This window comes from Bicyclus anynana, chromosome 4 (assembly GCF_947172395.1).
Source record: "Bicyclus anynana chromosome 4, ilBicAnyn1.1, whole genome shotgun sequence".
NCBI classification, from domain to species: Eukaryota; Metazoa; Arthropoda; class Insecta; order Lepidoptera; family Nymphalidae; genus Bicyclus; species Bicyclus anynana.
The window spans coordinates 8,301,969-8,329,244 of NC_069086.1; the positions used below are offsets into that span (position 1 = coordinate 8,301,969).

Sequence of the window (27,276 nt, forward strand, 5' to 3'; positions counted from 1 at the left end):
CTTGTACAGAATATAAAAAATAAAACATCTCAAAATCGATAAGACTAGGATACAAATGTTATTTTATCTACATCGGGTGCCTTATAGTCTTCCATGCAACTCCTTATATATTTTGACGTCCTCCGTGGCGAAGTGGTATGCGCGGTGGATTTACAAAACAGAGGTCCTGGGTTCGATCCCCGGCTGGGCAGATTGAGATTTTCTTAATTAGTCCAGGTCTGGCTGGTGGGAGGCTTCGGCCGTGGTTAGTTACCACCCTACCGGCAAAGACGTACCGCCAAGCGATTTAGCGTTCCGCTACGATGCCGTTTAGAAACCATAAAGGGGTGTGGATTTTCATCCTCCTTACAAATTAGCCCGCTTCCATCTTAGACTGCATCATCACTTACCATCAGCTGAGATTGTAGTCAAGGGCTAAGTTGTAAAGAATAAAAAAAATCTCGCCAACGATCTTAGTTTTTTTTACCAATCAATTACTATAGGATTGCACCAATCGGGTAATTGACTCATATCAAATTTAATATAAACAATATTAATTTCGTGTATATATATCGATATTAATTAATAAAAGGTGAGGATTTCATAGAAAACTTAGTTAAAAAATTATGTATTAATCAATTTTTCCACACGTCAAAGACGCTGTCGTACATTTTGTGACGTCACGATGTTACTGGCACTAAAGGAATAAATGACAAACTAATAAATTATTAATTAATATTTTGTCAAACTCAGTTTGTTTAAGGTTTAGTGTTAACGTGATGTAAAGAAAAAGTTCAAATAAAAACCATCATGGCCGACAGAGTTTTGGCTTGTATTGCCAAATTAAAAAAACTACTTAAAATTGAATTGTTTGTGTATTCATGCCTAAAAAAAAGTTTTTTTTTCAATCTAGTAGAACGCTAATGAACAATTATTTAAGACCTATTTAAAAAAGTGTCAACTAGCCTATTCTCTTCGCAAAGGCATAGCGGAGTAAGTCCCTTGCCCACTAAATCATCAGGCCAATAAAAAAAATAGGTTATTGTGATTTTTCATACAAGAAAAATCTTAATAACAGCCTGGAGTTGGGAAGTTGGCGGTGTTAGCACACCCCGTGCCTCGAAGAGCACGTAAAGCCGTCGGTCCTGCGCATACACTTGTGCACTATAATATCTCCTGCGTACATGGTTAATCTTACCATGAGATAAGCCGCCGTGACCGGAAAGTCGGTCGGGAGCATATTATTATTATTATAGGCAGAGCCTCATAAATACATTTTTCCCTGAAATAAAATAAAACCAAACTCATTGCAAATATAAAAATTGTATTTAATATTGTAATAAGTAACAAATTCTCACTAAATAAGCATTCAGGCACTAAGTACATTAAATTCACTATACCACGCCTCCGCATCATCAATATTCAATCACTTTACCATCAATGTAAAGTCTTATCAAATTTACAATCAATTCATACATAAATAGGTAACCAATAAGATCACAAAAAAATTTCACATTTCATTTAACACTAAGTATTATCATACAAGTAAAAATAACTATGATTGAGTGTTTAAATCGAAAGTATTATCAATTAAAATCAAAAATTGAATTTTTCTACTTAAAATTAAGTACTTGGTACTAGCACCTTAAGATTTAAAATGAATGCTCACTTGGCGCTAGCAAGAAGCAATGCATTTAAGAAGTCTCATTCGAAAAGTTCACTGGTCCCACAAATTGTATTTAGTTCTTATTCCATACTCTGATAGATTGTTAAACAAGGAAGTTCCCTAACCCAAAAAATCAGCTATTTCTAGGAACATTCATTGTGCTATATCAAGGATAAACGATTTTAAACAGTTTTAATACGAAATTATTAAAACAATTTTGGTCTATTGTTAAAAATACTTTGTGATTAATAGATAGTATAATAATTATTAATTATATTCATATTATTTTTGAAATATAAATATAGTTCGAGATTCACATATAATCATTAACGCCAAATCAGCCTTCATTTAGACTCTTACAAACATGTTATGTATTCGTTAATTTTTAGGAACATTTTTTTCGGACTTTTGAGCGGTATAGCCTCAAAATCATAGCAAATTGTGTGGAACGGCACAAACATCTAATTAAAATAACTTGTCACCTACGCTGGCAACACCGTACGGTAGCACTTTTAGACACTTCATTAGCGCTGCTTATTAATTAGTTAGAAAAAATTATTGTCAAATGTTATTAGTCAATGTTCTTGTAATTAATAATTAGAATATAAAAAATATTTATGTTAATACTTTTGAGACTCCTTACAAAATGGTTTTCTTCAGCTTTTCTAGTTTCAGCGATTACACGATTATTGTCCTATATAAATGCTAATCACTAAGTTAATGTCGAGCCGATTGATACAGCAATCAGGTGAGAACACAACGTGTGCGTCTTATGTAATACAGGTTTTTAAAAATTTCTTACCATAGATAAAAGACAATGAAGAAGAATAGACAAGACAAGGAACCTCTTATGATTATTATCTGTATAAATATGGAAACCATCCTTTGATGAAGAACATGGATTTGGTGAAAAAACCTGGTAATATCCATAATACATAAGTAATTTATAATAAAAAATAATGTCTAAAGGACCTCAATTTAAGATAGATGGCAGTGTATAATTTCTCGTCTCTAGTCTATGAATAAACAAATGCCAAAAGTGCCAGCGTACGTAATTTTCAATAACAACAATCACACCATATCCTTCTAGTACACTATCATCACTTGTCCATGTCCATGTAAAAATCATATCTACGCGTGTTTCGTTACAAATTAAAACTATTCTTAACAATAAAAGATCCAATACCTTATCATAATTCAGGAGATTTTATAGATAAAGTAATAGTAACATTTTATATCAAACGAAACAACAATAAATAACAAGTAACTCCTAGTCAATTAGATCTATTTTCTTTTTAAATCATAATTAAATGTAAGTTAATCTTGTTTGTGGATGGACTTAGCTAGTTGTGTAAAATATAAAACATACTTTGTCTGAGGAAATAATCTCACAGATTCCATGTTAGATCACTATATTCGAAATGTCGAAATACGTATTACAGATCTGTATTCTCTGATTCTTCTCCATTTTGAGAGTACTTTTTGTTATATGCCTGAAAAGAAAAAAATATACATCCATAAAAGTTACATTCGCTACAATTACTAACAATATATAGAAAGAATATCCAAGCGTTGCGTTCCACAATACTAAATTAATTGTATCTAACTTCAAAAGATTTTTAACCAATTGGAACGTGTGTGTTGAGATTTTGTTTGCAAGGAAAATTAAATATACATAATTATAAATGGTTTTTTATGGCAACGTTTCAACTCTCTCTGCGAGGTAATCTTCAAGCCTATTGTGAATAACAGAAACGAAATAATAAATGAAAGATGTACAATCATAAATTACTAATTCGATACAAAAAAACATTGTAGATAGAAAAACAGTTACGTACCAGGACTTATGGTTGCAATACGTGTGCTATGTTTTGTACGTGACATAAGATTGTTACATCTAAGCAGGGAAGAGAACAGGTGTCTATAATACAAGTTCTTTCTTAGTTTAGATACCTGTTACTCATCCATTAATTATAGTGTTAAGCTATTTTTACCTTTTATGTTACGGTTTTATAGAGAATAAACGATTATTATTATTATTATTATTATTATTATAGTTAGTCATAAATAATAATTCTGTGATGTAACAGTTGTAAAAACTTGGATGTTCTCATAATAGCCATTAGTAGTAGTTAGTAATTTTAAGTTATCTGTTTAGAGATAGTTATCTGTTTGACGGCCTCTGTGGCGCAGTGGTATGCGCGGTAAATTTACAAGACGGAGGTCCTGGGTTCGATTACCGGCTGGGCCGATTGAGATTGAGACGGCTTTGGCCGTGGCTAGTTACCACCCTACCGGCAAAGACGTACCGCCAAGCGATTTAGCGTTCCGGTACGATGCCGAGTAGAAACCGAAATGAGTGTGGATTTTCATCCTCCTCCTAACAAGTTAGCCCGCTTCCATCTTAGATTGCATCATCACTTACCATCTGTCAGGTGAGATTGTTGTAAAGAAGAATAAAAAAAAAAAGATAAACTAACCTGCAAGGCGACTCTGGCCAAGGTTTCCGCCATGGCGCGGCCGGTCTGGTCCACCATGCCGCGCAGTATACCACCTTCCTTCTTCAGCAGGATGTGCGGGTGCTCGAACTCCACCATCTGACCGGCGTCCATCACCAACACCTGCAGCAAATGAGTTTACATTGTGAATAGTTGGTGAGTGGAATGTGTGGGATGTGGAAAGTCCTGTTCTTCAGCTTCAGTTTTAGAGGGAAATGAAATGAAATTAAATACCACGTGTCTCACACGGTAATGGAAAACGGAACGGAACGGAAAGTCTGGCAATCCACATTGGGTGAGGCCAGCGTGGTGGACTATTTGCCTAACCCCTTTCATTCTGAGAAGAGACTCGAGCTCAGCAGTGAGCCGAATATGGGTTGATAATGATGATGATGATGACCAAGGATATCACACAAATAAAGCAACGCATATACAACTGCTGTCGTGAATATTCAACGCAACGATTAATGATACGAATAGGTTACCTTATCGGAGTCCATGACAGTGTGTAGTCTGTGCGCTATAGTGAGGACGGTGCAGTCGGCGAATTTGTTTCTTATCGTAGTTTGGATCAAGGCATCAGTTCTGCAAAAAACAACAATAAATGAGTGAGTTGTTCAGATCTAGTTGATCTAAATATATAAAAGCGAAGAGACACTCATTAAGATATCTCGAAGACAAATCAATCAAAATAGCTCAAAGTAAGGGTCGCGACCCACCATTGGGTTGCGAATAAATAATGAGTGGGCTTTGAAACATAAGGTAACCAGACCGATCAGGCTAACAGTTAGACAGCCACAGATTGACTATACCTAAAGTTAACAAACAACAATAAATGGTTATCTATGATGATGACAAATGAAAAAACATAGGAACTATGAAAACTCCCAGTCGGACCACGTCGTGAGAATTCACGTAGGCAAATAATATTTCCCTGGCCAAAAAGAATAGGTAATCTGAGCGTTAAGAATATTTCAATGCTTTATTAGGATTGCTTAGAGGTCGTTCCCTACATAGTCCGTTTATGTTAGGTGTCAATCAATCAAGTTTAGGGACCACTGACCTAAACATATACAAACGAAGAATCACTCATTATGATATCTCGAAAACCAATTGGCATACAAAGATGAAATTCGGCAGGGAGGTAGTTCATATCTGGTAGACGTCCGTTAAAATTTTGCGTGAGGGCCAGATTAAGGAGGTCTGGACTTGCTGCTCCCTCCAGCTCACTCACTGCGGGTCGACGTTGGCGGTGGCCTCGTCCAGCACCAGCAGGCGGTTGCGGCGCACGATGGCGCGCGCCAGGCACACCAGCTGCCGCTGCCCCACGCTGAAGTTGCCGCCGCCCTCCGACATGCGGGAGCTCAGCCCCGCCGGAAGCTCCATCACCGCTTCCTTCAGCTCCACCTGGTATAAGACCATCTATGTTACATCACTTCAACTACATGATCAAAATAACTCATGTTATCGCCGAGTTGCAACGACTTGCGGTACGGACAGCTCGTGGCGTTCGAGCCGTCCACATTTCTTGTTGTGTAATTCTTTTTGTAGTCTACTTGGGATAGGCGGGGAGAGTGGCTTGAGTGGGAAAAGGGAGTGTTTGTTAACAGTCAAAGGATCCTTTAACCCTACACACATCATTCACAAGTGCGTGACTCCACTCAAGGTCATTCTCTGCCATTCTAGGGTCTTATTTTGGTTACAGTTTGTACATTTGTTAATTAAGTTGTCCTGACAAATGTTGTGAATCATCATTTTTGAGTCTGCTAAAACTCATTTATTTCATAATAGAATCAAACATGGTCGCTAACTATGAGCCTCATTAGATAGATCAAAGGCACTCAGCAGGCGATGAAGCGAGTTATGCTTGGAGTTTGCTGCGTGATCGAATCAGAAATGAGGAGATCCGCGGAAGAACCAAAGTCAAAAACATAGCTCAACAAGTTGCAAAGCTGAAGTGACAATGAGCAGGTCACATAGTTCTAGGAGCCGATGGAAGTTAGGGTCCCAAGGTATGGTAACTCCGCATCGGAAAGACTAATATTAACACTGTATACGGAGGCCTTGTTTTATCCTTATACTATAATATATAGACGTTTATAATATTATGTATGTGGGTACCTCTTCAAGCGCTCTCCACAGCACCTGGTCGGGGTACTCGTCGAAGGGGTCGAGGTTGTGGCGCATGGTGCCGGAGAACAGCACCGGCTCCTGCGGGATGATGGAGATCTGGCTGCGCAGCTCGTGCAGCCCCAGCGTCGACGTCTCGCGACCGTCTATTATGATCTCCCCCTCGATTGTTGCTAATCTGAAATAAATATTATGTCCCTGAATAAAAAGTAGAAGAAAAGGCATTGGCTTCGCCATTCATCCTGATTGGAGAAGGCCCAATATGGGCATCAAGAGATCAAGGTTAGCTTATCTTATCGCGTTTTGCTTATATATCTTTCATTCGCCTCATTACAACAAAATATATAGCATAAATATCATTCACTTTTTCTTTACAATGGGACGTAGAAGAAAGCGATATGTACATTTTCTCTTGACATGCATCTTAGGTCTACTAGAAAAACAAATGTCATTTGAAAAAAAAAATCAAATTATTGTATAAAAAGTGCCCCTATTTGTGGCTCTCAGTCACAGCAGTGTCAACGTAGTGGAATTGTGATAATTGTTCAAGCCTACATTTAGCATTGATATAGGACTTTTTTTTTAAATAAATAAACAAATGTGAACCAGCATGTTAAGTCTAGAACTAACTGCCGGATAAGACTGGTCTACAAATCTCGCACATAGTTCGAGGCGCAAAATCAACATCGGCCTACATTGACTGATGTCAACCACGGTTTCCTCTTAAGTTAGGACCTAGCGATGATCATTACTTGGTCCATAGTCGATCGGTAGTCATTTAGTATAGGTTAGGTGTAATTTGTCAATTCAGATCAACCGCCGATTTTGATTCATACCTTAGGTATATATCTTTTAATCTTAGTGCCCAATTTCGTAACAAATCACACGCGTTTGCATTCTTCAACCCCCTAGCTGCCCCCAAAAGTAAGTAGTAGGCGCCTGATAGTAACAAATGGACATATAAAATGTAGTAGAAACTTAACTTTACCTGAACAGTGCGTTTATAAGTGAAGATTTGCCAGCGCCAGTTCTGCCCACAATGCCAACCTTCTCCTTGGGCAGTATCTCCAGAGTGAGGTCCTTGAGCACAGGCGGCTCGCCGGGCGCGTAGTACAGGAACACGTGGTTGAATGCCAGCTTGCCGGTCTCGGGCCACGAGGGTGGCGGTTTCTTCTTCGGTTCCGACTCCAACGGAGGTTCGGATTCTATGGTCGAATACTCCTGTATTCTATAAAATAATGGTTTATTTGAAATAAAAAAGATGGTTGCATGTAAAGACGGTTTAAGGATGATCATTTTACGTGATTACATCGTAAGAAAACAAGTCTAACGAAGCCGAAGCTAAGGTCGATCTTGCCGCCAATGCGGATTAGCAGACTTCACGCACGCAGAGAATTAAGAAAATTCTCTGGTATGCAGGTTTTCTCACGATGTTTTCTTTCACCGTTGAGACACGTGATAATTATTTTTTTTTAATACACGTAACTTAAAAGCTGGAGATGCACGCCCTCGATCATAGTATATCTACGGTAAAGGTTATATCCACTGGGCTATCACGAATTCTTTGTGTGTTTTAAGAAATATATTGAATGTTACCTCTCAACACTCGTCATCTGATTCTCTAACTCAGTGGACTGTCTCATTCCCCACTGGAACATGCCAGTTAATCCCATCGCTTGTGTTATGGCCAAACCCACGTTGCCGCCGTATTCCTCTGAAAATGTATAAGAATTTTAGCAGGGGCCTACCGGGTTATCAGCCATATCAATGGTAAGGGACCCCCGGATTGCAGGAGCCCCTTACGTGTAAAAGCAAAAATTATCAAAGTGTCATCCACAATCTCACTGAATCTGGTGATTACCGGAAAAAAGCACAAAAACTGTTCATAGAGTTTCCTTTAAGAAACGTGCGCCCAAAAGTTGTAAACATCCTACATATACTCGAAATTTACTTAGATGACTTTTTTACACAACAATAATGGCCGACTATGAATCAAAGACAATCAGTAGGGTTGAGAAGTTAACGGCGGGCATCGGAACGATATCAAGTAGGTATCGTTATAACTGAAATACCTAAACTAAAACATCCGTTACTATACTACGTTATCTTAAAAGGGAACGTATAGTAACGTTTGTCGGTTGTGTGCATTTTAAGAAATTAAATATCACGTGTCACAAACGGTGAACGGTGCACGGTTTATGCCTATGGGTACGCGTGGTTAAGAAATGGGGTAATCTTTTTTTATTATTATTATAAATATACTTAAACAATACACATCACTATCTAGCACCAAAGTAAGCATACAGAGTAGCTTGTGTTATGGGTGCTAAGATAGTTGATATTATAGTATTAATATACAATTATATACTACATATAAACACTTATATACACTCATGCTCATCACACAAATATTTTCCAGTTGTGGGAATCGAACCCACAGCCGTGGATGCAAAAAGCAGGGTCACTACCCACTGCGCCACGCGGCCGTCTCTTTCTTTAATCTTTTGGGGACGTACTAACGTCCAAGATTTGCTTATACTTCAAAAAAGTGTGCACGTATCCACGTACATACTGGGTGTAAGGGACATGATACCGAAAACTGCGTGAAGAGGTTAAATTTAGTTTCCACAACGATATTTTAAATAACAATTACGTGGGAAATGAGAAAATTCAGATTTTGAAAATTTTGAGCACGCAATGTACAGCTAACAATGCGATAACAACGCTCCGCAATCTACTGTGTACGTACGAGTAGGTACGTACGCATCGACAGCAAATCGGCTGGCTACACTTACCTATCTAATACCTATTTTTTACACTTTACAAGTTTTTAACTAGGTACAGGTAATTAACTTACTTCAGGTTGTTTCTCGTTTACGAGACGTTCTGTCGTCATAGTAGGTACAATATTCATGAGTACTGAATTGATTTGATCTAAGCATTTCAAGACTTCTCAGTCAACACACACAAACACACACAATACAAACGACACAATTGTATGAGTATTCGTTACAGAAAATCACTACTAACATAACATAGAACATACACAAAGGTTTTTGAATTTTGGTTTGTTTGTCAACAGACCGCCGAACACGAACTAAAGAAAAAATAGCGTAGCGTCTAGCGAAAGGACCTAAAGTTTCAATATTTTGAAAATACCTATTAACCGCGCCGCGCGGCTTAGGTTAGAGAGAGATAGCAATTATTTTCCTCGGCACCGGCGGCGGTCGGCAATACAACGTCGCGCAGTTTGTTTGTGACTTTGTATAGATAGACACCTATTAGTCGTGACCTGCCTATTTGACCTCTTGGAAAACAGCTGATCGCGCGCATTTTGCAAATTAAATTTACATTGCTAGTTTTTGTTAAAATCTTGATTTGACGATTTTTATTAAAAATCGTATTGAGATAATGTTATCCATACCAGTGTTTGAATAATGCTACTATTCGTAAGATATCTTTTACGCTATAGAATAACGTGAGCATATGTATTGTATAACATTTTTATTAAAAAACTATTTTTTAAAATAAAATGATTATAAAATATTTCATTTTCCCATCTTTAAACTAACAACATATCAATTATTAAAGAATCATTCATTATCATTTATCGATAAGTTAACACTCGATGTTATTTACCCATCCTTGCTTTTCATAGACAATCTAGCGTTACGAAATGTCAAATTGCCGTAATCGTAGTTAAGCTGTGCAAATTAATCTTGTTGTGATTTTGTTTTTCAGAAAATAAATGTGAATAAATCGTAAATTCGGTGTAGTTTTTGGTGTAATTCGTACTGTATGCGTATAATAAAGGATTAAGACACTTTGTTCTTTAGAAATTACGTATAACGTAAGTGAAATATGTGATTTTAGTGACAAGACGGGTTTGTTTTGGTGATAAGACTTCTAAGAAAATTTTTGGTATAGGTTAGTCACTGTCCTATTTATTTTAAGCAAGCCTTTTTGTCTTTTATGGGAAATTTCTACCCTTCATTTGGGCCCCCAGATAGATAAATACAGGGCCCTTTCAAGACACGCTACGCCAGTGAATTTTAGCCAAAGACGGTCAATGGTTGATGATAGCCCGCATAACTCATTAAACACACTATATTATGTACTATAGACATAATAGACATGGACATACTTAAGACATATAAGTGGCTTCTGGAGATGTCATGGTTTCTGATTACAAGTAAAACCCAAATACAAGTTACACACACTTGTTTATATTAATTCAGTGTACTCCTTTTTAACACGATTTTATTAGCTTGCTTCACTTTTAACTATGTAAGAAAATCTTGGAATCTTAATTTGATCCACTTTCCGGTCTTCGATTAGGATGAAATTTTGCACACGCTCTGAGTTTCGATGACAATACATGACTAGCTAAGAAACGTCATTACAAATCAAATATGGCGGCGGCCTGGTTGTTTGAAATCCACCTCCATGATATGGATATCAAATGAAAGATTTTGCTGTCAGGATTAATTTTAAGTGTGTGCTAAAACCGTGTTTTTTTAACTATTATTATACTATTAGATGTGTCACGAACAGAGGTGTCTATTTGTCTTAATTTCATTTTGGCGCATAGTAAACAACAAAAGTTATTTGAACAAATTGTCTACACTGTCAAGTTGTGTGTTCAGGAAAATTGCGCATATGCGCGCTCAGTGGAGTAGCTAAATTCGGATAACTTTTTGTGGTGATTTTGTTGTCTATAGTATAAAATATCGTTGATTGTACTGATCATGTATAGTTTTAAATATTTTTGTATCATACCGCTTTTGAAGACGAGGAAACTCAGCGTTACCACGGCGATGTAGATAACGCATACCAGGTCCAACCAAAACCCGAAAGCTCGGGAACTCGCAATGAATAAGTACCTACAACAAAAAAATAAGGAAACGTGTACGTCTTGGGACACTCGACATAAGTTATAACTTAAACCTGCTGCCTATATACGTGAGAGAAAGCCAGACAGAGTGGCGCCGTAACGCGTTACGTTACGAAGCAGTTTACACTTCCATAAGAAGTTATTACTTTATATACAATAATATAAAAATAGATACTTGTAAATGGAACTGAGAATTTCAATATATTTTACAGGATTAAGGATTCGGATTTCGGATTCCTTATCTGTTAAAGATTTATTATAGCATTTATGCAGACAATAACTCTAAAAGGCCGTAATACCATTGGCTTATTTGAAATAAAAAATACAGTAACAAATACTATAGAAAAATATGATTGTACGTCTATCACAACTTAAATACCAATAAATTGAAATGCAAATGTCTACTTACCAAGCAGAGCTGTGTAGATCCTGATGGTTATCGAATTCCCTTATGAGAGCCTCCTGAGCACCGAAAGCTCGTATAGTGGTGATTCCTTGCAGAGACGCGTTGAGATGAGAGAATACGGGACTACGTGCTGCCGACAAAGACACCCTTATAACTTGTACCTTTATATTGCGATTAAATAATGACAGTTTTTTTTTATTGTACAAAAATTGAAAGTATGCTAATATTAAAGGAATTTTGTAGAAATAACAGAGTATCTGCGATCATTACCTTTGGAGCTACAGGAATTTAAAGAGTCATATTTGCGGTAAAGCCACGGAATCTGCTACTCAAAAAACGCTCCATACATAATATATGATAGATAATTTATATTTATATTAATTCAATTATAAATTGCACGGAGGAATGACGTCATCGCTTGAAGATATCGTTAGATTTGTATGGGCGTCCCACTCGGCCGCATTGATTTGTTTATTTCCAGCATTGCTTCACTCAGTCGTAAATAAACTAATACTTTTGTATAGAAATCTAAAATTTTATATTATAACATACTTTTGCATAATCAAGAAAAAAATCCCATTCAAATAACTAAAAATAAAAGGACACCCATGACATCAGAATATAACCAGTTTTTTCTGGCGAATAATTTGTTTATAAGATGAGAAAAGGAGATGAGGTTGGAAAAATTTAAACTTATTTATTTTGAGTGAAAACTCATAAAAAATTACATGCATGCATGATTGACATGCTTCTATTAGAATAAAAAAAAATATTTAATAAAAATTCCATTGCATCAAAATGCATATTTATAGCTATACTATACTACTCATCATACTAAGTCGTCGTAATTACGTGTACTGAGGTGCGAGCGCGATCACACTTGCGTGCATAGGAGCCTACTAGAGTGCGCGCAAGATAAGTCTGCACGCGATTAGTGGCGCTCTTGATGCCAGCTTTATTGCGCTCTCTTTTAGCCGCCTAGAGATAGATAGAGATAGACGACCAGATGGCGGCATTTGATTAGTTTTTGATTTTGGCCACGCGCAAAGTTATCGTGTGCGCACTCTAGTTTTCTAGAGGAACTAGTTTTCTGAGTTCTTAATCATGAACATTGAACAACTACCAATACACATGGCTACGATAGTTAAGTTCAAAATGAGTATACTCCGAAAAAAATTACGTGAGTTAAGTCATTATTCACTTGTATAAGCTTCGCCTATGTACTTTTGTAGGTAACTTTTTAAAGGTACAAAAGGCACCCTCACCAATGGATTTTTTTTGTTGTAGTCAGTATGAGGATATTTTGAGCTATTAAAAAGTTTTCTGTGCAAGGACATCGGCGCTCACTTAGGTATCAGTCAGGTAGGGTTCGCCATCATGATGTTTCCTCTCCATCATGATGGCTCCGGCCGGCTTTAAACATATTGCATCAAAGATTATTTTTTATAAAAAGAAATATCCCCACTACTCTCCAGACAGATCTCTGGACGGAATCGAGCGCGCGGAGACGGGGCCTGTTTACTACATGAACCTCGTTTCCTCAGAGACAAACGTTCATCGAATTGGTGCCAGTGACGGGTCCACGGGAGACGATGGGAGAGGATGGAATACTTACGTTAGATGGTGTTACTGCCTCAGAAGGAGGAGAAAGCATAAATAGGGACAATGACAAAGAGTAAAGAATTTGATTGTAGTCAAGAAGGCGGCCCAGGAACACGCGAATAGCAAGTACCAGCCCTCCTACTGATTCAGGCCTTATGACTGCCAAGTCGGGTTGGCCATAAGGTGGTTGAACGTCTAGAGGCGATATGTCGAGGAGTCGGTTCATGTCCGAGGCGTTATTATGAGTTTTGAGCCTAGCTGTGAACTTATTGAGGCTTCATTGGATTAGTTGTTCCAACATTATATTTTTTTTAAATAGGGTTGTAAATAGCAAGGGGCACTAAAAGGCAGTCAGCCTCAGAGATGACTCACTCACACCCTCGAGGCGCTTGATGCTGCGGCTGGTCGCCAGGTAGAAGATGCGCAGCCCGTAGAACACCAGCCCGATGGCGACCGTCGGCACCAGCAGCCAGTAGTTCACCATTGCCACCACCACCACGATACCGATCAGTGATAGTCCGATCTGGAATTATGATTAATAAAAGTTCTAATATGCGACTGAGCTGTGCTTTAATTTTTGTCACGCTTGGCTTGGGCGAGTAAGTTGGTGAATGCGTTACAAAAAGTGTAATCATGTTGACATCTACAATAGTGATACAGTGTTTGTTATTTTAATCTACCAGTAGATGGCATTCTTAGAGAACTTTGAAATAAACCCATCTTGTATACTTTTGAAGCTGTTGCGATGCAGTTATGTCTGAGGCTCATAGATGGCGGTTTTTTTTTGGAAAGAAGTTTTACTTCCGTTATGTGGTGTGTGGTGTGGTGTCACACGCACTCGTTATTTTTCTTTTAACAATTGAAAAAAAAAAAAAAACATTTCGACTACTGCTATACCCTGCGTTACAACTAACTATTAATATATAACGAAGTTAACGTGTCCGTTAACATTTTTAAAAGTTAATCCGTTAATCAAAACTTTAACTTCGTTAATTAACGATTAACAGAATAACGAGTTAATGCCCAGCTATGTACATACATAAATACACCTTACCATACTGCGGCTTCAAAGGACAAAACTAACCTGCAGCACATCCAGCAGGGCAGAGGGCAGCACTTCATCAACAGCGCCCATGTCCTTGGAGAACCGGTTCAGTATCCTGCCGGACGGGTTGGTGTGGAAGAAGCGCATGGGCGCGCGCGTGATGGACGCGAACATGTTGTTGTGCAGGCGGGTCGACGCGCGCATCGCCATCGAGAAGAACATGAACGAACGGAGCAGGGACACCACTACTAGCGCCACCACCATACCTGACAGGTAATTCAGCATTATCAGCTACAGCTTGACAAGTTCGTTCATGACACTCCTAAGGTGTCAACAAAACCGTGATAAACCAGTTGATGTGACCTCTGCCTCCGATTCTGGAAAGCTCCAACTTTTCAGTTGTGTGCATTTCAAGAAATTAAATATCACGTGTCTCAAACGGTGAAGGAAAACATCGTGAGGAAACCTGCATACAAGATTTTTTTCTTAATTCTGTCAACCCGCATTGGGCTAGCGTGGTGGACTATTGGCCTAACCCCTCTCATTTTGAGAGGAGACTCGAGCTCAGCAGTAAGCCGAATATGGGTTGACAATGATGACTCCTAAGGTATGACTGCGGGGGTGGGAAATTGTGCGCGCGGGTTAGGGGGCAGAAGTTAAGTGCATCAGTCGTGGGCAGTCACTGTCAATAACAACTATTAAATGACCTGCAGCTGTCAGAACGGATGTTATTATACATACCTACAGCTGTCAAAGAATGGATGTTATTATACATAATATAAACCTTCCTCTTCAATCAGTCTATCTATTAAAACCGCATGAAAATCCGCTGAGCAGTTTTAAAGATTTAAGCATACACAGGGAACAACAATCGTCACGCGTCTCCGTTTATACAATATTAAAAACTAAAAAACAAACAAAAGAGAAAAAAAATCATTAGCGGGTAGTAAAACAAATTACATAATTAATGTGTGATTAATTATGTAATTTGCTGCGATGCTATACAGGTTGTCGCATAAACTATCCCTCCAGTTTCTTATTAATAAGATCTATCATATAGAAAAAAAAACATCTGAAAAAGCCAAATTTGTTATCTGCTAGTAGAATAATAAAAAAACTCACCAGTGTAAATGTAGATGCACTGGTATCGAGTCAATCCAGATTTGAATTGTGCATTTTCTAGAAGAGCTTGCGTCAAGTTAGACGAGTACATCAGCGTATTTGACACATTCTGTTTATCCAGGTTCAGCATTGTCGAGCGGGGAAGGTCTTCCTCCTCGTTTACCCTATTAATCAATAGGTACATATAAATTAAATTGAAGTTCACTGCTGAGCACGAACCTCCTCTCAGAATGAGAGGGTTTGGGCCAGTAGTACACCACGCTGGCCCAATGCGGATTGGCAGACTTCACACACACAGAGAATTAAGAAAATTCTCTGTTATGCAGGTTTACTCACGATGTTTTCCTTCACCGTTTGAGACATGTGATATTTAATTTCTTAAAATGCACACAACTGAAAAGTTGGTGGTGTATACCCCTGACCGGATTCGAACCCGCACCTTCCGGAATTAGAGGCAGAAGTCACAAACATACTCACGATACTTCACCGTTTGAAGGAAAAACATCGTGAGGAAACCTGAGAATTTTCTTAATTCTCTATGTTCCAAATTGGGCCAGCGTAGTGGACTATTAGCCTAAGTGTTTTCATTTTGATGGGAGACTCGTGCTCAAGTGATGATGAGCAATTACTTCTTCATTAATTAAGAAAACATTGCAAATAATCTCACCAAAAGCTGGTCCACCAATCTGAGCCAGATCCCAGCAGCTGCGCCAGCACAGCCACCATAACCATCAGTGCTACCACGAGGGGGTGACCACTCGCCCCCAGATATGCTCCGTACACCTTGCCCGACACAGCGCCCGCCGAGCGCATCTCCGCTTCCTCCCTACCACCTTCAGGGGGCGCTGTTGCTGTTAGATTGTCCACTGAACTCACCTACAATGCAATAATTATGTAATAAGGAAAAGTGTTGTGATTTTTCCAGTAGATGGCGTTCGTAGAAAACCTGGAAACACTCCCATTTTGTACACTTCAAAATTCTGTTGCGATGCAGTTATACCTGAGGCTCACTGATGGCGCTTTGTTTTTATTATTTTTGAAATAAGTTTTACTTCAGTGGGGTGGTGCGTGGAAAGCATACCCTTTTTTATTATTTATGACCTCTTATAATAAAAGGACGCACAATCATGTAGTAAAAAACTGCCCAATTTTGCTTTGACATTTTTAGAATTATTGGTAAAGAAAATTATACTTAAAGACCTTTTAATATGGTCCAATATTCAATAAAATCAGAGAAAATTCAACCTTAAGGATTCCTGCCACCATTCCACAAGGGCATGATTTGTATAGTTATTAGGATGAGTTAGCTTAAGTTCCTTATTGTATTCTTTCTCACCTTAAGGATTGAGATTAAGGTTGCAAGGTATTTGCAAATGCGATTACTTGAATTGAGTGCTAAGTTGTGTTTTTCCATCATTGAATAGGGAAGTTTTTTGGTCGCTGATTGCGCATCCACTTTTTAATAAGATCGATGTTAATTACCAAATAATAATAAAAAAACGAGTATACTTTAGTAAATAACTCATGTTACATATAGCTAAATACCGAACAACTTGAACAATCATGTCTTGGATTTGTACTGACAATTACGTAATGGGGACAAAATACAAAATGCCACTTACAGAGTGTATACTCATCTGCCTTTTCCTAAAGCTCCCCTGGAGTACTGACTCCTCGTTGTCCAAATTTGCCTTGTCCTCGGTAGCCGGCTTCTCCTCTTCTGCCTCGTCCCTCGCCAGCAAAGTCGCGAAGTCAAGACCAGACGCGCTGAGGGTTTCAAAGTCACCCGCTGCGGCTATTGTGCCGTTCTTTAATATGATTATCTGTGGTATAAAAAGAATTGCTAACATATTTGTTTTTGCATTACTATAATATAGAAGCTAATGCTAGCTAGTTATTGATCGAGTATAGAAGTTCCTATAATAAGTATCTCGGAAACAAAAAACTAGCCGTGACAAAGGGTAGTGTTTTGTGACCTTGACAAAAAGTAGTGTTTTGTAACATTGACAACGTTTAGTGTTTAGTAACCTTGAAATACTCTAGTGTTTCCTGTTTTATAGCCATGACAAAGTGTAGTGCTTTGTAACCTTGACAAAATGTAGTGTTTTGTAACCTTGACAAAGTGTAGTGTTATCCAACATTGACAAAATGTAGTGTTTTGTAAAGAAGAAGTGTAGTATTTCCTGTTTTGTGACCTTACCTTGATAAAGTGTAGTGTTATGTAACCTTGACAAAATGTAGTGTTTGATAAGATTGACAAAGCGTAGTGTTTTGTAACCTTGACAAAATGTAGTTGTTTTTTAACCTTGACAAAGTCTAGTGTTTTGTGATATTGACAAAATGTAGTGTTTTGTAACCTTGACAAATAGTATTGTTATGTAACCTTGACAAAATGTAGTGTTTGCTAAGATTGTCAAATCGTAGTTTTGTACCTTTGACAATGTGTAGTGTTATTTGTAACCTTGAAAAAGTGTAGTGTTTTGTGAACTTAGCAATAATGGCCCTGTGCATACTCAGTGTAACACCGACCTGCTCGACGTCCCTCAAGAACTGCAGCTGGTGGGTGACGAGCACGCGCGTGGTGTTGCGCAGGTAGCCCACCACGCACGACTCGAACAGGTGGCGGCCCACGTGCGCGTCAACGGCCGACAGCGGGTCGTCCAGCAGGTAGATGTCGGCGCGTTTGTACACCGCGCGCGCGAGCGAGATGCGTGCGCGTTGACCTGTACACACGATAGACTTTAATGTACTCCATAATACGAGTTATATGGCCACAGTATTCCCCCTTCAAAAGATAAATAAATAATAAACCTTTGGCCACAAGTTCAAAATGTACACTTTCTGTGCTTAGATAATAACCGTACTCTAAAATGGTAGTTGAGGCCTGAGGTCACGGTCATTAGTTATCACATTTAATCGCACATTTCACACCGATCTTACTTCGCTTCGCATCGAGAGAAACTAACTCGAAGGGTCTGAAACTTGCGTATTTCGGCAAACAAAAGAAGATTCTCAAAATGTCAAATTGAAAAATTCCGTTTTAATTTCACATACATTGTGCAAAGGAGCGCGCTACCATCTAAGACTACACCTATATCTATACTAATAAATCTGTTAAGAGGTCAATTCTGAACATGAACATTTATTTCCAAAATCATGGGGTGATTAGTGAACGATACTGATGCCAAAAATGCAAATAGTAAAATTTTTGTCTGTCTGTCTGTTTGTTTGTTATAGAAACAAAAACAACACGACGGATTTTAACGAAACTTGGTACAATTGTTCTTCATACTCCTGCGCAGGTTATAGTATACTTTTCATCGCGCTACGATCAATAGAGCAGAGCAGTGAAGGGAAATATTGGGAAAACGGGAGAAGTTACTCCATTTTTACAGCGATACTCCTGGATTAAAGAGGTAAAGGAGGAAAAATGTCCGCTAGTGTCAAATAAGATCGTTCTTAAGTAACCATAATAAAAATAAAAGTATCACACCTCCACTGAGACTGACTCCTCTCTCTCCGACGACAGTCTTGTCTCCGTGCGGCAGCAGGGTGAAGTCGCGGTCGAGAGCACATCTTCTCACCACCGCGTTGTATCGCGGCCGATCCATCGGTTGGCCGAATAGGATGTTTTGTCGGACGCTTCCTACGAAAAGAAACTTGTGGGTTATTAAATAAAATGATAACGGGATAATAATCTTGCAAGAAACGAAACTGTACCGTGATTTTAACAACTTTGCTTTACATCATGACAAGCTTCTCGATAAGTGTTGTTGTCATACATTGTTGTTGAGATCATGATGTTTTTGCGGGTACTTACGTACTTACTAGCACTTCTTTTTGGCATTAAAAAAGGGCAATTGGTTATTACTATTTTTACTTGGTTATGTGCCAGTTAAGTAATCTATATTCATTTCTTTCTAGTAAAAGGCATATGGCAACTTTCATTTTGTAATTTCTTTCTCTCTATCTAACATGTTTGTCTAGATATATTTTACGCAGGCATGGCAATCTTCCTTTCTCAGTGCAATAATGTTAGTGTATTAAGTGTCTATTAGCAAAATGTCATTGGACTTCTACTGAAGAATTCACTGGAAGAAAGGAAAACTCAATAGTCTGTATTCTAAACCAGGACTACTAATAATCCGTTAGTATTTAAAAAAAAATAACCTGCAAAGAGCCACGGCTCCTGGCTCGCGTACGACACGGTGCCGCCGATGTGCACGCTGCCCGACTGCAGCGGCAGCTCCCTCAACAGCACGTGCAGTAGCGATGACTTGCCCGCGCCGACTGGTCCTATTACTGCTATTAATCTGGAAAACGCTTTTTTTTTTAATTTTATACAATTGTTTAAGTAAACAACTGTTATATAGAGAAAGGGGCTGAGTGCTAATGCTAGGAACAATTTAGTCTTACATCATTTTGCGTAACTTTAATCACAGCACACAGAACAAAAGCTCTCATGAGGACAATTTTTCCCGTTTTTAGCTGATGGGTCGCTCGTATTGAGTTAGTTGTTGTATGAAGCCTATTGCGATAAATGGACTATCGAATATTTTTTTCATTCGAACCAGTAGTTCCTAAAATTAGCGCGTTTAACCATACAAACTAACAAACTTTTCAACTTCATAATACGAGTATTAATAAATGTTATAACAAATTTATGGAGTGTTATTCACAACCCATAAATTCGTTTTCCCATGTCAGACGGGAAGTTAATATTTGTTCTATTAGATCAACTTCATCATCATCATCATCATATCAGCCGATGGGCGTCCATGCAAGTCATAGGCCTTTTGTAGGGACTTCCAAACATCACGATCCTGAGCCTCCATTTAGCGCATCCCTGCGACTCGCTTAATGTCGTCAGTCCATCTGGTAGGTGGTTGACCAACGCTACGCTTTCTAGTGCAGGGTAGCCATTCCAGCACTTTGGGATCCCAACGTCCATCGGTTCTTCGATCAACAACTTACTTTCCAGGTTTGATAGTGAGTGACATATCGGTGAGCGTGTTCTCCGAGTGCGACACGATCCACTTGGCTGTGGCGTGTTTGAGCCGCACTCCGCGAGCGTCCTCCTCCACTTTCGTCGCCAACTCCTCGTCATCTTCTTCCCCTGACTCGAGTGGTGCACTGGCTTTACCTAATTAAATATGAATTTGGTGATAATATTTAATTCTGTAACTGTCACTATCTGATGTATATAAAAAAACAACAGGCTATTCAGTAACTTTGACGTATATTTGTTGACATATACGAAATTGAGATTCCTTGTAATAAATGTCATCCAGTGCCTACTGACAACCCGTCGTGGATATCATACAATAAGTAAATGACATTTATCAGTTGATTTGATGTTTATTTTAATAGGTTGTTAATAAAGACCAATTTAGTGAACTTATTCACCAATTTGGTCTTTATTTACAACAAGAACTGAATACTGATAGGTTATCATGTTCTGCTATACTACCTCCACCGATTTTCTATATTCGGACTAAAGAGAATTACTTGTAGAGAACTCAATATTTCTTCATTAGTTTGGTTTATTATCAAATCACTGCTGTAAGCTAAACTTTATTATATTATGGTTTACAATCCATGGAATGCTAAGAAATTCGTCTCGATAAAATTTTATAATCTGGAATAGCATGCTTTTTTGCATCTTTTTATCCCCTATATTTTTAAGACAAAGAACAACGCGAGTAAAACCCTAGGGCACAACTAGTAAATTAATCTTTTTACCATTTCCTTTAGCATTATCCTCCGTCTTCAAGATAGTTTCAGGTTCCAGGATAGGTTTTGTTGCTTCAGCATCAGGCGTTTCTTTCGAAGCAACAGACTGTCTCGCTGCTTCTTTGGCTTCCTTTGCCTTTTTGGTAGACGTCTGTATCTCTGCTAGACCTGGCACTGGCTTGCTGGTGTCCTCGTAAAGCATGAAGCTTTGTAGGCGTTTTATTGATATTGTCGCCTCGGCCACTTGCGCTATACCTGTGAATACATGAGCAATATTAATAAAACAGTAGAATAAATATTATATTAAGAAGAAAGATTTGTTTTGTTTGTGTGTTACGGGTTAACTCAAAGTAAACGACTTTTTTAAAAGGTTTTCCTTCTTAGTTTAGACAATTTTAATACAAGACTAAAGTGTTTTTCAGATAGCATGGGTAGAGTAACAGTTGCCTTATGAGGTTCATAATACGTACTAATATCGTGAATAGCAGCAAATTTTCAAGAGTAAAACAGACTGTCACCGTACCCATGCTATCTGAAAAACACTATAGTTGCCACTTTTTTAAATGGTCCTATATTGTTTTTTATCATTCAACTAGATTGAAAATAATATTGATTACATGAAAATGTTAATTTTTAAATATTGTTTTGGCAATACTAGCCAAAACGCGATCGGCCATGGTGGTCTATATTTTAACTGTCTCGTGACGTCACGTTAACAAATCCTATACGAAACGGAGCGTTTGACAAAAATATTAGTTAACAATTAGTTTGACGTTTAGTACATCAGTTAGTAACATAATGACGTCACAAAATTGACGACATAGTTTTTGACATTTTTTCGAAAATTTGAAAAATACATGATTTTTAAATTAAGAAATCCTTAAGTTTTAGTAATTAATATTAATATTGTTATGCGTTAACTACCCTATTACAGTTTGTTTAATATAGAATGGTGCAAATTACGTTTTTCTTTTTCCGATTTTAATACTAGAGCCGGTAAATAAACCAAACAACAAGTCATTTATACCGTACCGTACCGTATACCACACGATAATTATTTTAATTTTGTCAATGTTGCGAAAACATACAATGCATACAATAAAATCGGAGCAGTGTGATCATGACACGGGATTTTTATATATTAAATGGCAATTCATCTTTGGAATGGCTGGACCAATTTGAATGGGACTTTCACTAGAAGATAGAGAAGGTTATCGAGCTACATATAGACTATTTTTTATTCCGGAAAAATCAAGGATTTCTACGGTATTTGTGGAAAACTAATTTAATAAAAAAATCATCATACCTTGTGGGAAGAAAACTGTCATAGTCTGCCTCAAGATGTTATAGAAGCTGGTGACTACGAACACTTGTTTGGCGCTTATCACATTGTTCTCCAACACGAAGGCGAGGATGGAGAAGAACAGACATATACGTGTAGTGAACATTATGAACGATGTCAGCACACCGCGAATGTAGGAAGTGGCACGAATTTGCTTGATTTCTTGCCTAGAATAAAAAACAAATGTTTTTTTTTAATATTTGCAATATCTTTAAATTGAGACCATTATTTTCATTCCCTTCCAACTAGTCGAAGACTTCTCGGTGATGAGTCTATTTACTGTTGAGCTATTGAGACCTCAGTTTATGGTCCCTGTCCCAGAAAAAAAGGTAAAAATGTATTCGTACGTCCATCTACAATTTTGTGATACTATCACACTAATATAATAAAGGCGAAAGTTTGTGTGTAAGTGTGTATGTTTGTTCCTCTTTTACGCTGCGGCTACTGAAGCGATTTGGGTGAAATTTGGAATGAAATAGATTATACTCTGGATTAATACATAGGCTACTTTTCATCCAGGAAAAATCCATGGTTCCCGCGGGATTTGTGAAAAACTAAATTCCACGCGGACGAAGTCGCGAGCGTCCGCTAGTGATTATATAAGTGTTTCCATTTATTTAAATTTTATTTTTAATTAAGTAGGCTTGATATTTAACCATAAGTCCATGATAATTTTTCTACTTCTATTCATAGAAGTAGTAGTCCAGTGAAATGAAAAACATCAAATTTACTTGTGAACTATGACTGCAACCAGAGCCATGGACTGATGACCTTGGTACAAACGTGACTTCCTTTGGAGTCATTGGACAGGGAACATATTAATACCTACTTGTACCTCAAATAGCCTCGTAAATCTATTGTTAAATTGAAATGGACTAAGTATACAGTCATCATCAGTCAAATTCCTGTTAAATTTTATTAACGATCATTATCACATGTTAAAAAGACCCGGACCCAAATTCCCATTTTTTTTAGATGAAAGGAAATGTTGGTTTTTTATCCTGATCCAGGACTGGAACCCAGTTCCTCATGATCCGAAGCCACCTACGCTAACCACTGAACCAGTTCACTAAGTAGACAATCGTTGTTGATGATCAGTTTTTATTAACCCTATTGTAATTTGTTCAAGAAACGACCTTCGTTGGTTGGTTGGTTGGGGAAATTTACAGTAGGTATCTTTACAGTTAATTAATGTAGATTGCTCGACAAAAAACATAAAAATCTGCTGATTGACAAGGAAAAGTAAATAATTAATTTTCTGTGTCCATGTTCTACGAGAGTGTTTTCTTTATTCTGCCTGCATTCTACATATACATACATACAGACACAAGATCATGTTTTTTTTTTTCAAGTTAGCCCTTGGCTACAATCTCACCTGATGGTAAGTGATGATGCAGTCTAACATGGAAGCGGGCTAACTTGTTAGGAGGAGGATGAAAATCCACACCCCTTTCGTTTTCTACACGGCATCGTACCGGAACGCTAAATCGCTTGGCGGTACGTCTTTGCCAGAAGGGTGGTAACTAGCCACAGCTGAAGCCTCCCACCAGCCAGACCTGGACAAATTAAGAAAATCTCAATCTGCCCAGCTGCCCAGCCGGGGATCGAACCCAGGACCACCATTTTTAAATCCACCGCGCATACCACTGCGCCATAGAGGCCGTCAAGCAAGCCGCCAAGCGATCATGTATTTTGTATTTACATAAAAGACATCGAAAACAATGATTTTTCAAAGATGAGATAATTCTAATGCAACCGATAGCCACACTAAACAGTTTCAATGCTTCCACCGCATAGAACGTATTAAGTATTGTAAAAACGTGTTTAAAAAACATATAAAATCTATAGTACAGTCATTTGGTGCTAAAAAATTTGGTTACTACCAAATGATTTTTTCCTTGACGGCCTCCGGGGCGCAGTGGTATGCGCGGTGGATTTACAAGACGGAGGTCCTGGGTTCGATCCCCGCCTGGGCCGATTGAGATTATCTTAATTAGTCCAGGTCTGGTTGGTGGGAGGCTTTCGGCTGTGGCTAGTTACCACCCTACCGACAGACGTACCGCCAACCAATTTAGCGTTCCGGTACAATGTCGTGTAGAAACCAAATGGGGTGTGGATTTTTCATCCTCCTCCTAACAAGTTAGCCCGCTTCCATCTTAGGTTGCATCATCACATACCATCAGGTGAGATTGTAGTCAAAGGCTAAGTTCTAATAAAAAAAAGATTGTACTACTAGCTTAACGTGAACAATGAATGACTACGCTGACGCCCTTATTAAGAAGGGAATATGTGCACTCACTTCCTCGCCTTAGCGACCAGGTCCGCGAAGGGTTTCTCCCAGGTGTACATCTTGATGACCTGAATGCCTGACAGGATCTCGTTCATCAGCCGAACTCGCTCGTCTGTCCGCAGCGCCGTCTTCAACCGCAGCACTGACGTTCGCTTGCCAAGATATGCTATGAAAGCAAAATCAAGAATCAAAATTTTTTTTCATGTAAACTTTTGACTCTACCGCCGGTTCGGAAGGCAAAAATCTAACAATTAAATGTTGCTGAGAAAAGTTGAGCTAATTACTCAAATCAAAATTCGTTCGTTTGAAGTAGGCCTAGTTTACAGCAATTTTTAAACGTCAGGATTGATTATTTGTATAGAGTTAAAATGCTAACCCAGCGTGTTGAGAAAAATATATTCTGCATTAGTAAAAATGTGTGAGGAACCTCTTACATTGAGATTCTATAATTATTAAGGCCAATGTGTAATATTGAGATTGGCGGAGCACACTAAAATAATGATGTGAACTTCAGATGTGTTTACGAAAAATTAACAATATTCGGTTTTCCGTCCTATGATGGTCGCCATCTACCAATATTCGCCAAGTGGGTCTCTACAATTCTCTGTTCAGGGCCTATAGCCATGTGGCACATCCATTCTCTTTTTACAATCGCAAACGCTTCGATAATTTATTGGACTAACATTTGCTAATCGACAGGTGATCGATCGGATCTGTCATTCCCATGCATTTTTTACTTTTAGAAGCGTTAGCGTTTGTAGAAAGAGAATAGACGTGCCACATAGCTACAGGCCCAGGCCTATTTCCTTAATGTTACTGTATGTAGCCTTTACTAGAGTTTTTATTTCTGGTTGTTTTATACGCATGTGTGAAGATTTTGAAAATACGGGTCACATTAGGCGAATGCGCCAACGTTTTTGGCACACATCAGTACAATTGATTTTCAATATTCTCCGTAATCTACTTATACCAAATTTTGGTAGGGTGTCCACCCCGTGCCCAAAAAACACATTAAGCGGTTGGTTTCTGTCATGATTATTGACATCCTGGAGATCGATTCTTCTTCTTTATACTCGTCGATGGATGCCAAAAATAAAATGTCAATATCAATGACGTTGCCATGGAAACGAACGATGTCCCATCGCTGTAACTATACAGAATGCAGGGCTTAGATACATATATATATAGGTGTCAAAGATGCAGGGGCTGTTAGCGATGATCGTTACAAATGCATTTTCTTGTTCTGCACTACTATTACACTGTTAATTACTCCACATTTATCTGACCTGCTTATGTAGTTTACCTTAAGTGAGTCGCAAAGGTCAGATTTGCTGTTTCAATAGAAACACCTTATACTGAATCATTAATTAATTAAAGAGGCATTTATCAATAAAGTTGCGGACGCCCTGCGGTTTCATCCGCGTAGTTCTCGTTCCAGTGAGAATACTGGGAAAAATGTAGCCTATATTTCCTCCTGATAATGTAAAATGGTAAAATGTCCTACTTCCTACTAATATTATAAACGCGAAAGTTTGTATGGATGTTTGATTGGATGTTTGTTACTCTATAACGCCGCTACTACTGAACCGATTCGGCAGAAGTTTGGAATGGAAATAGATTTATTAAGTACTATACTTGGTACTTTTCATCCCGGAAAAATCTATGGTTCCCGTGGGATTTGTGATAACTGAATTCCACGCCGACGAAGTCGCGGGCGTCAACATACGCCAACAACAGCGTACAACATTCTGTCTACTTATTATTTATTTACGCAACTGGATTATTGGATATAACAAAAATAAGTAAAACTTTATAGCTTAATTATTGCAACTGCGATAAGGGCCGGTCGAACGGAGCATTGATCTATATTGAAAATAAACAAGGTCGCCCTTTTAACAAATATCAATTGATGCGTAGTTATTGTTGTCGGTTATTGGCCTATGTTATTCGATAGAGACAACGTTTTGAATAGTAGTTGAGCTTGCTTTTGATAAAGCCCGCCTGGGGTAGTACTACCGTCATGCTTCTCTATACTAATAATATAAAGAGGTAGTGTGTGTTTGTGTTTTAGGTTCTTCTCGGACCAAGGCACGTATGACACCATCGTAATTTTAATTTTAAGTGCTGCTGACCTCGAGTCTCCTCTCAGAATGAGAGGGGTTAGGCCAATAGTCCACCACGCTGGCCCAATGCGGCTTGGCAGACTTCACAAACGCAGAGAATTATGAAAACTCTCTGGTATGCAGATTTCCTCACGATGTTTTTCCTTCACCGTTTTGAGACACGTGATATTTAATTTCTTAAAATGCACGCAACTGAAAAAGTTGGAGGTGCATGCCCCCGACCGGATTCGAACCCACACCCTCCGGAAGGTCGTATCCACTGGGCTTTCGCAGCTCACCATAACTATTATCTTTTATTATCACCATTATCTAATAATATTATTACCTGACGTTTCGAAAGTGCTTTTAAACTAAGCCTAATTGAAATATATGAATTTTGACTTTGATTTTGTGGGGGGGTAATCTTTTGATCTACTGAACATATTTTATCCCAGTATTCTCAGAGG

General features: G+C 38.3%; 1 protein-coding gene across 1 annotated transcript in view; it reads right to left on the minus strand.

Moving 5' to 3' along the window:
- Window positions 1-1,286: 1,286 nt before the first annotated feature.
- LOC112045634 (ATP-binding cassette sub-family C member 4) overlaps window positions 1,287-27,276 on the minus strand; it is a 53,296-nt gene continuing 27,306 nt past the window's right edge. The window contains exons 7-27 of the mRNA XM_024081903.2: window positions 24,717-24,873; window positions 22,382-22,584; window positions 21,085-21,330; window positions 20,317-20,485; window positions 19,513-19,655; window positions 18,836-18,988; window positions 17,872-18,065; window positions 16,965-17,165; window positions 16,010-16,218; window positions 15,343-15,506; window positions 14,260-14,486; window positions 13,548-13,698; window positions 11,577-11,703; window positions 11,053-11,156; window positions 7,870-7,987; window positions 7,262-7,501; window positions 6,265-6,451; window positions 5,378-5,550; window positions 4,629-4,728; window positions 4,126-4,266; window positions 1,287-3,138 (exon numbers count right to left, since the gene is read on the minus strand). Of these exons, the coding sequence (XP_023937671.2) occupies window positions 3,082-3,138; window positions 4,126-4,266; window positions 4,629-4,728; window positions 5,378-5,550; window positions 6,265-6,451; window positions 7,262-7,501; window positions 7,870-7,987; window positions 11,053-11,156; window positions 11,577-11,703; window positions 13,548-13,698; window positions 14,260-14,486; window positions 15,343-15,506; window positions 16,010-16,218; window positions 16,965-17,165; window positions 17,872-18,065; window positions 18,836-18,988; window positions 19,513-19,655; window positions 20,317-20,485; window positions 21,085-21,330; window positions 22,382-22,584; window positions 24,717-24,873 (3,464 nt within the window). The 3' untranslated portion in view covers window positions 1,287-3,081. The remainder of the gene's footprint in view (window positions 3,139-4,125; window positions 4,267-4,628; window positions 4,729-5,377; window positions 5,551-6,264; window positions 6,452-7,261; window positions 7,502-7,869; window positions 7,988-11,052; window positions 11,157-11,576; window positions 11,704-13,547; window positions 13,699-14,259; window positions 14,487-15,342; window positions 15,507-16,009; window positions 16,219-16,964; window positions 17,166-17,871; window positions 18,066-18,835; window positions 18,989-19,512; window positions 19,656-20,316; window positions 20,486-21,084; window positions 21,331-22,381; window positions 22,585-24,716; window positions 24,874-27,276) is intronic.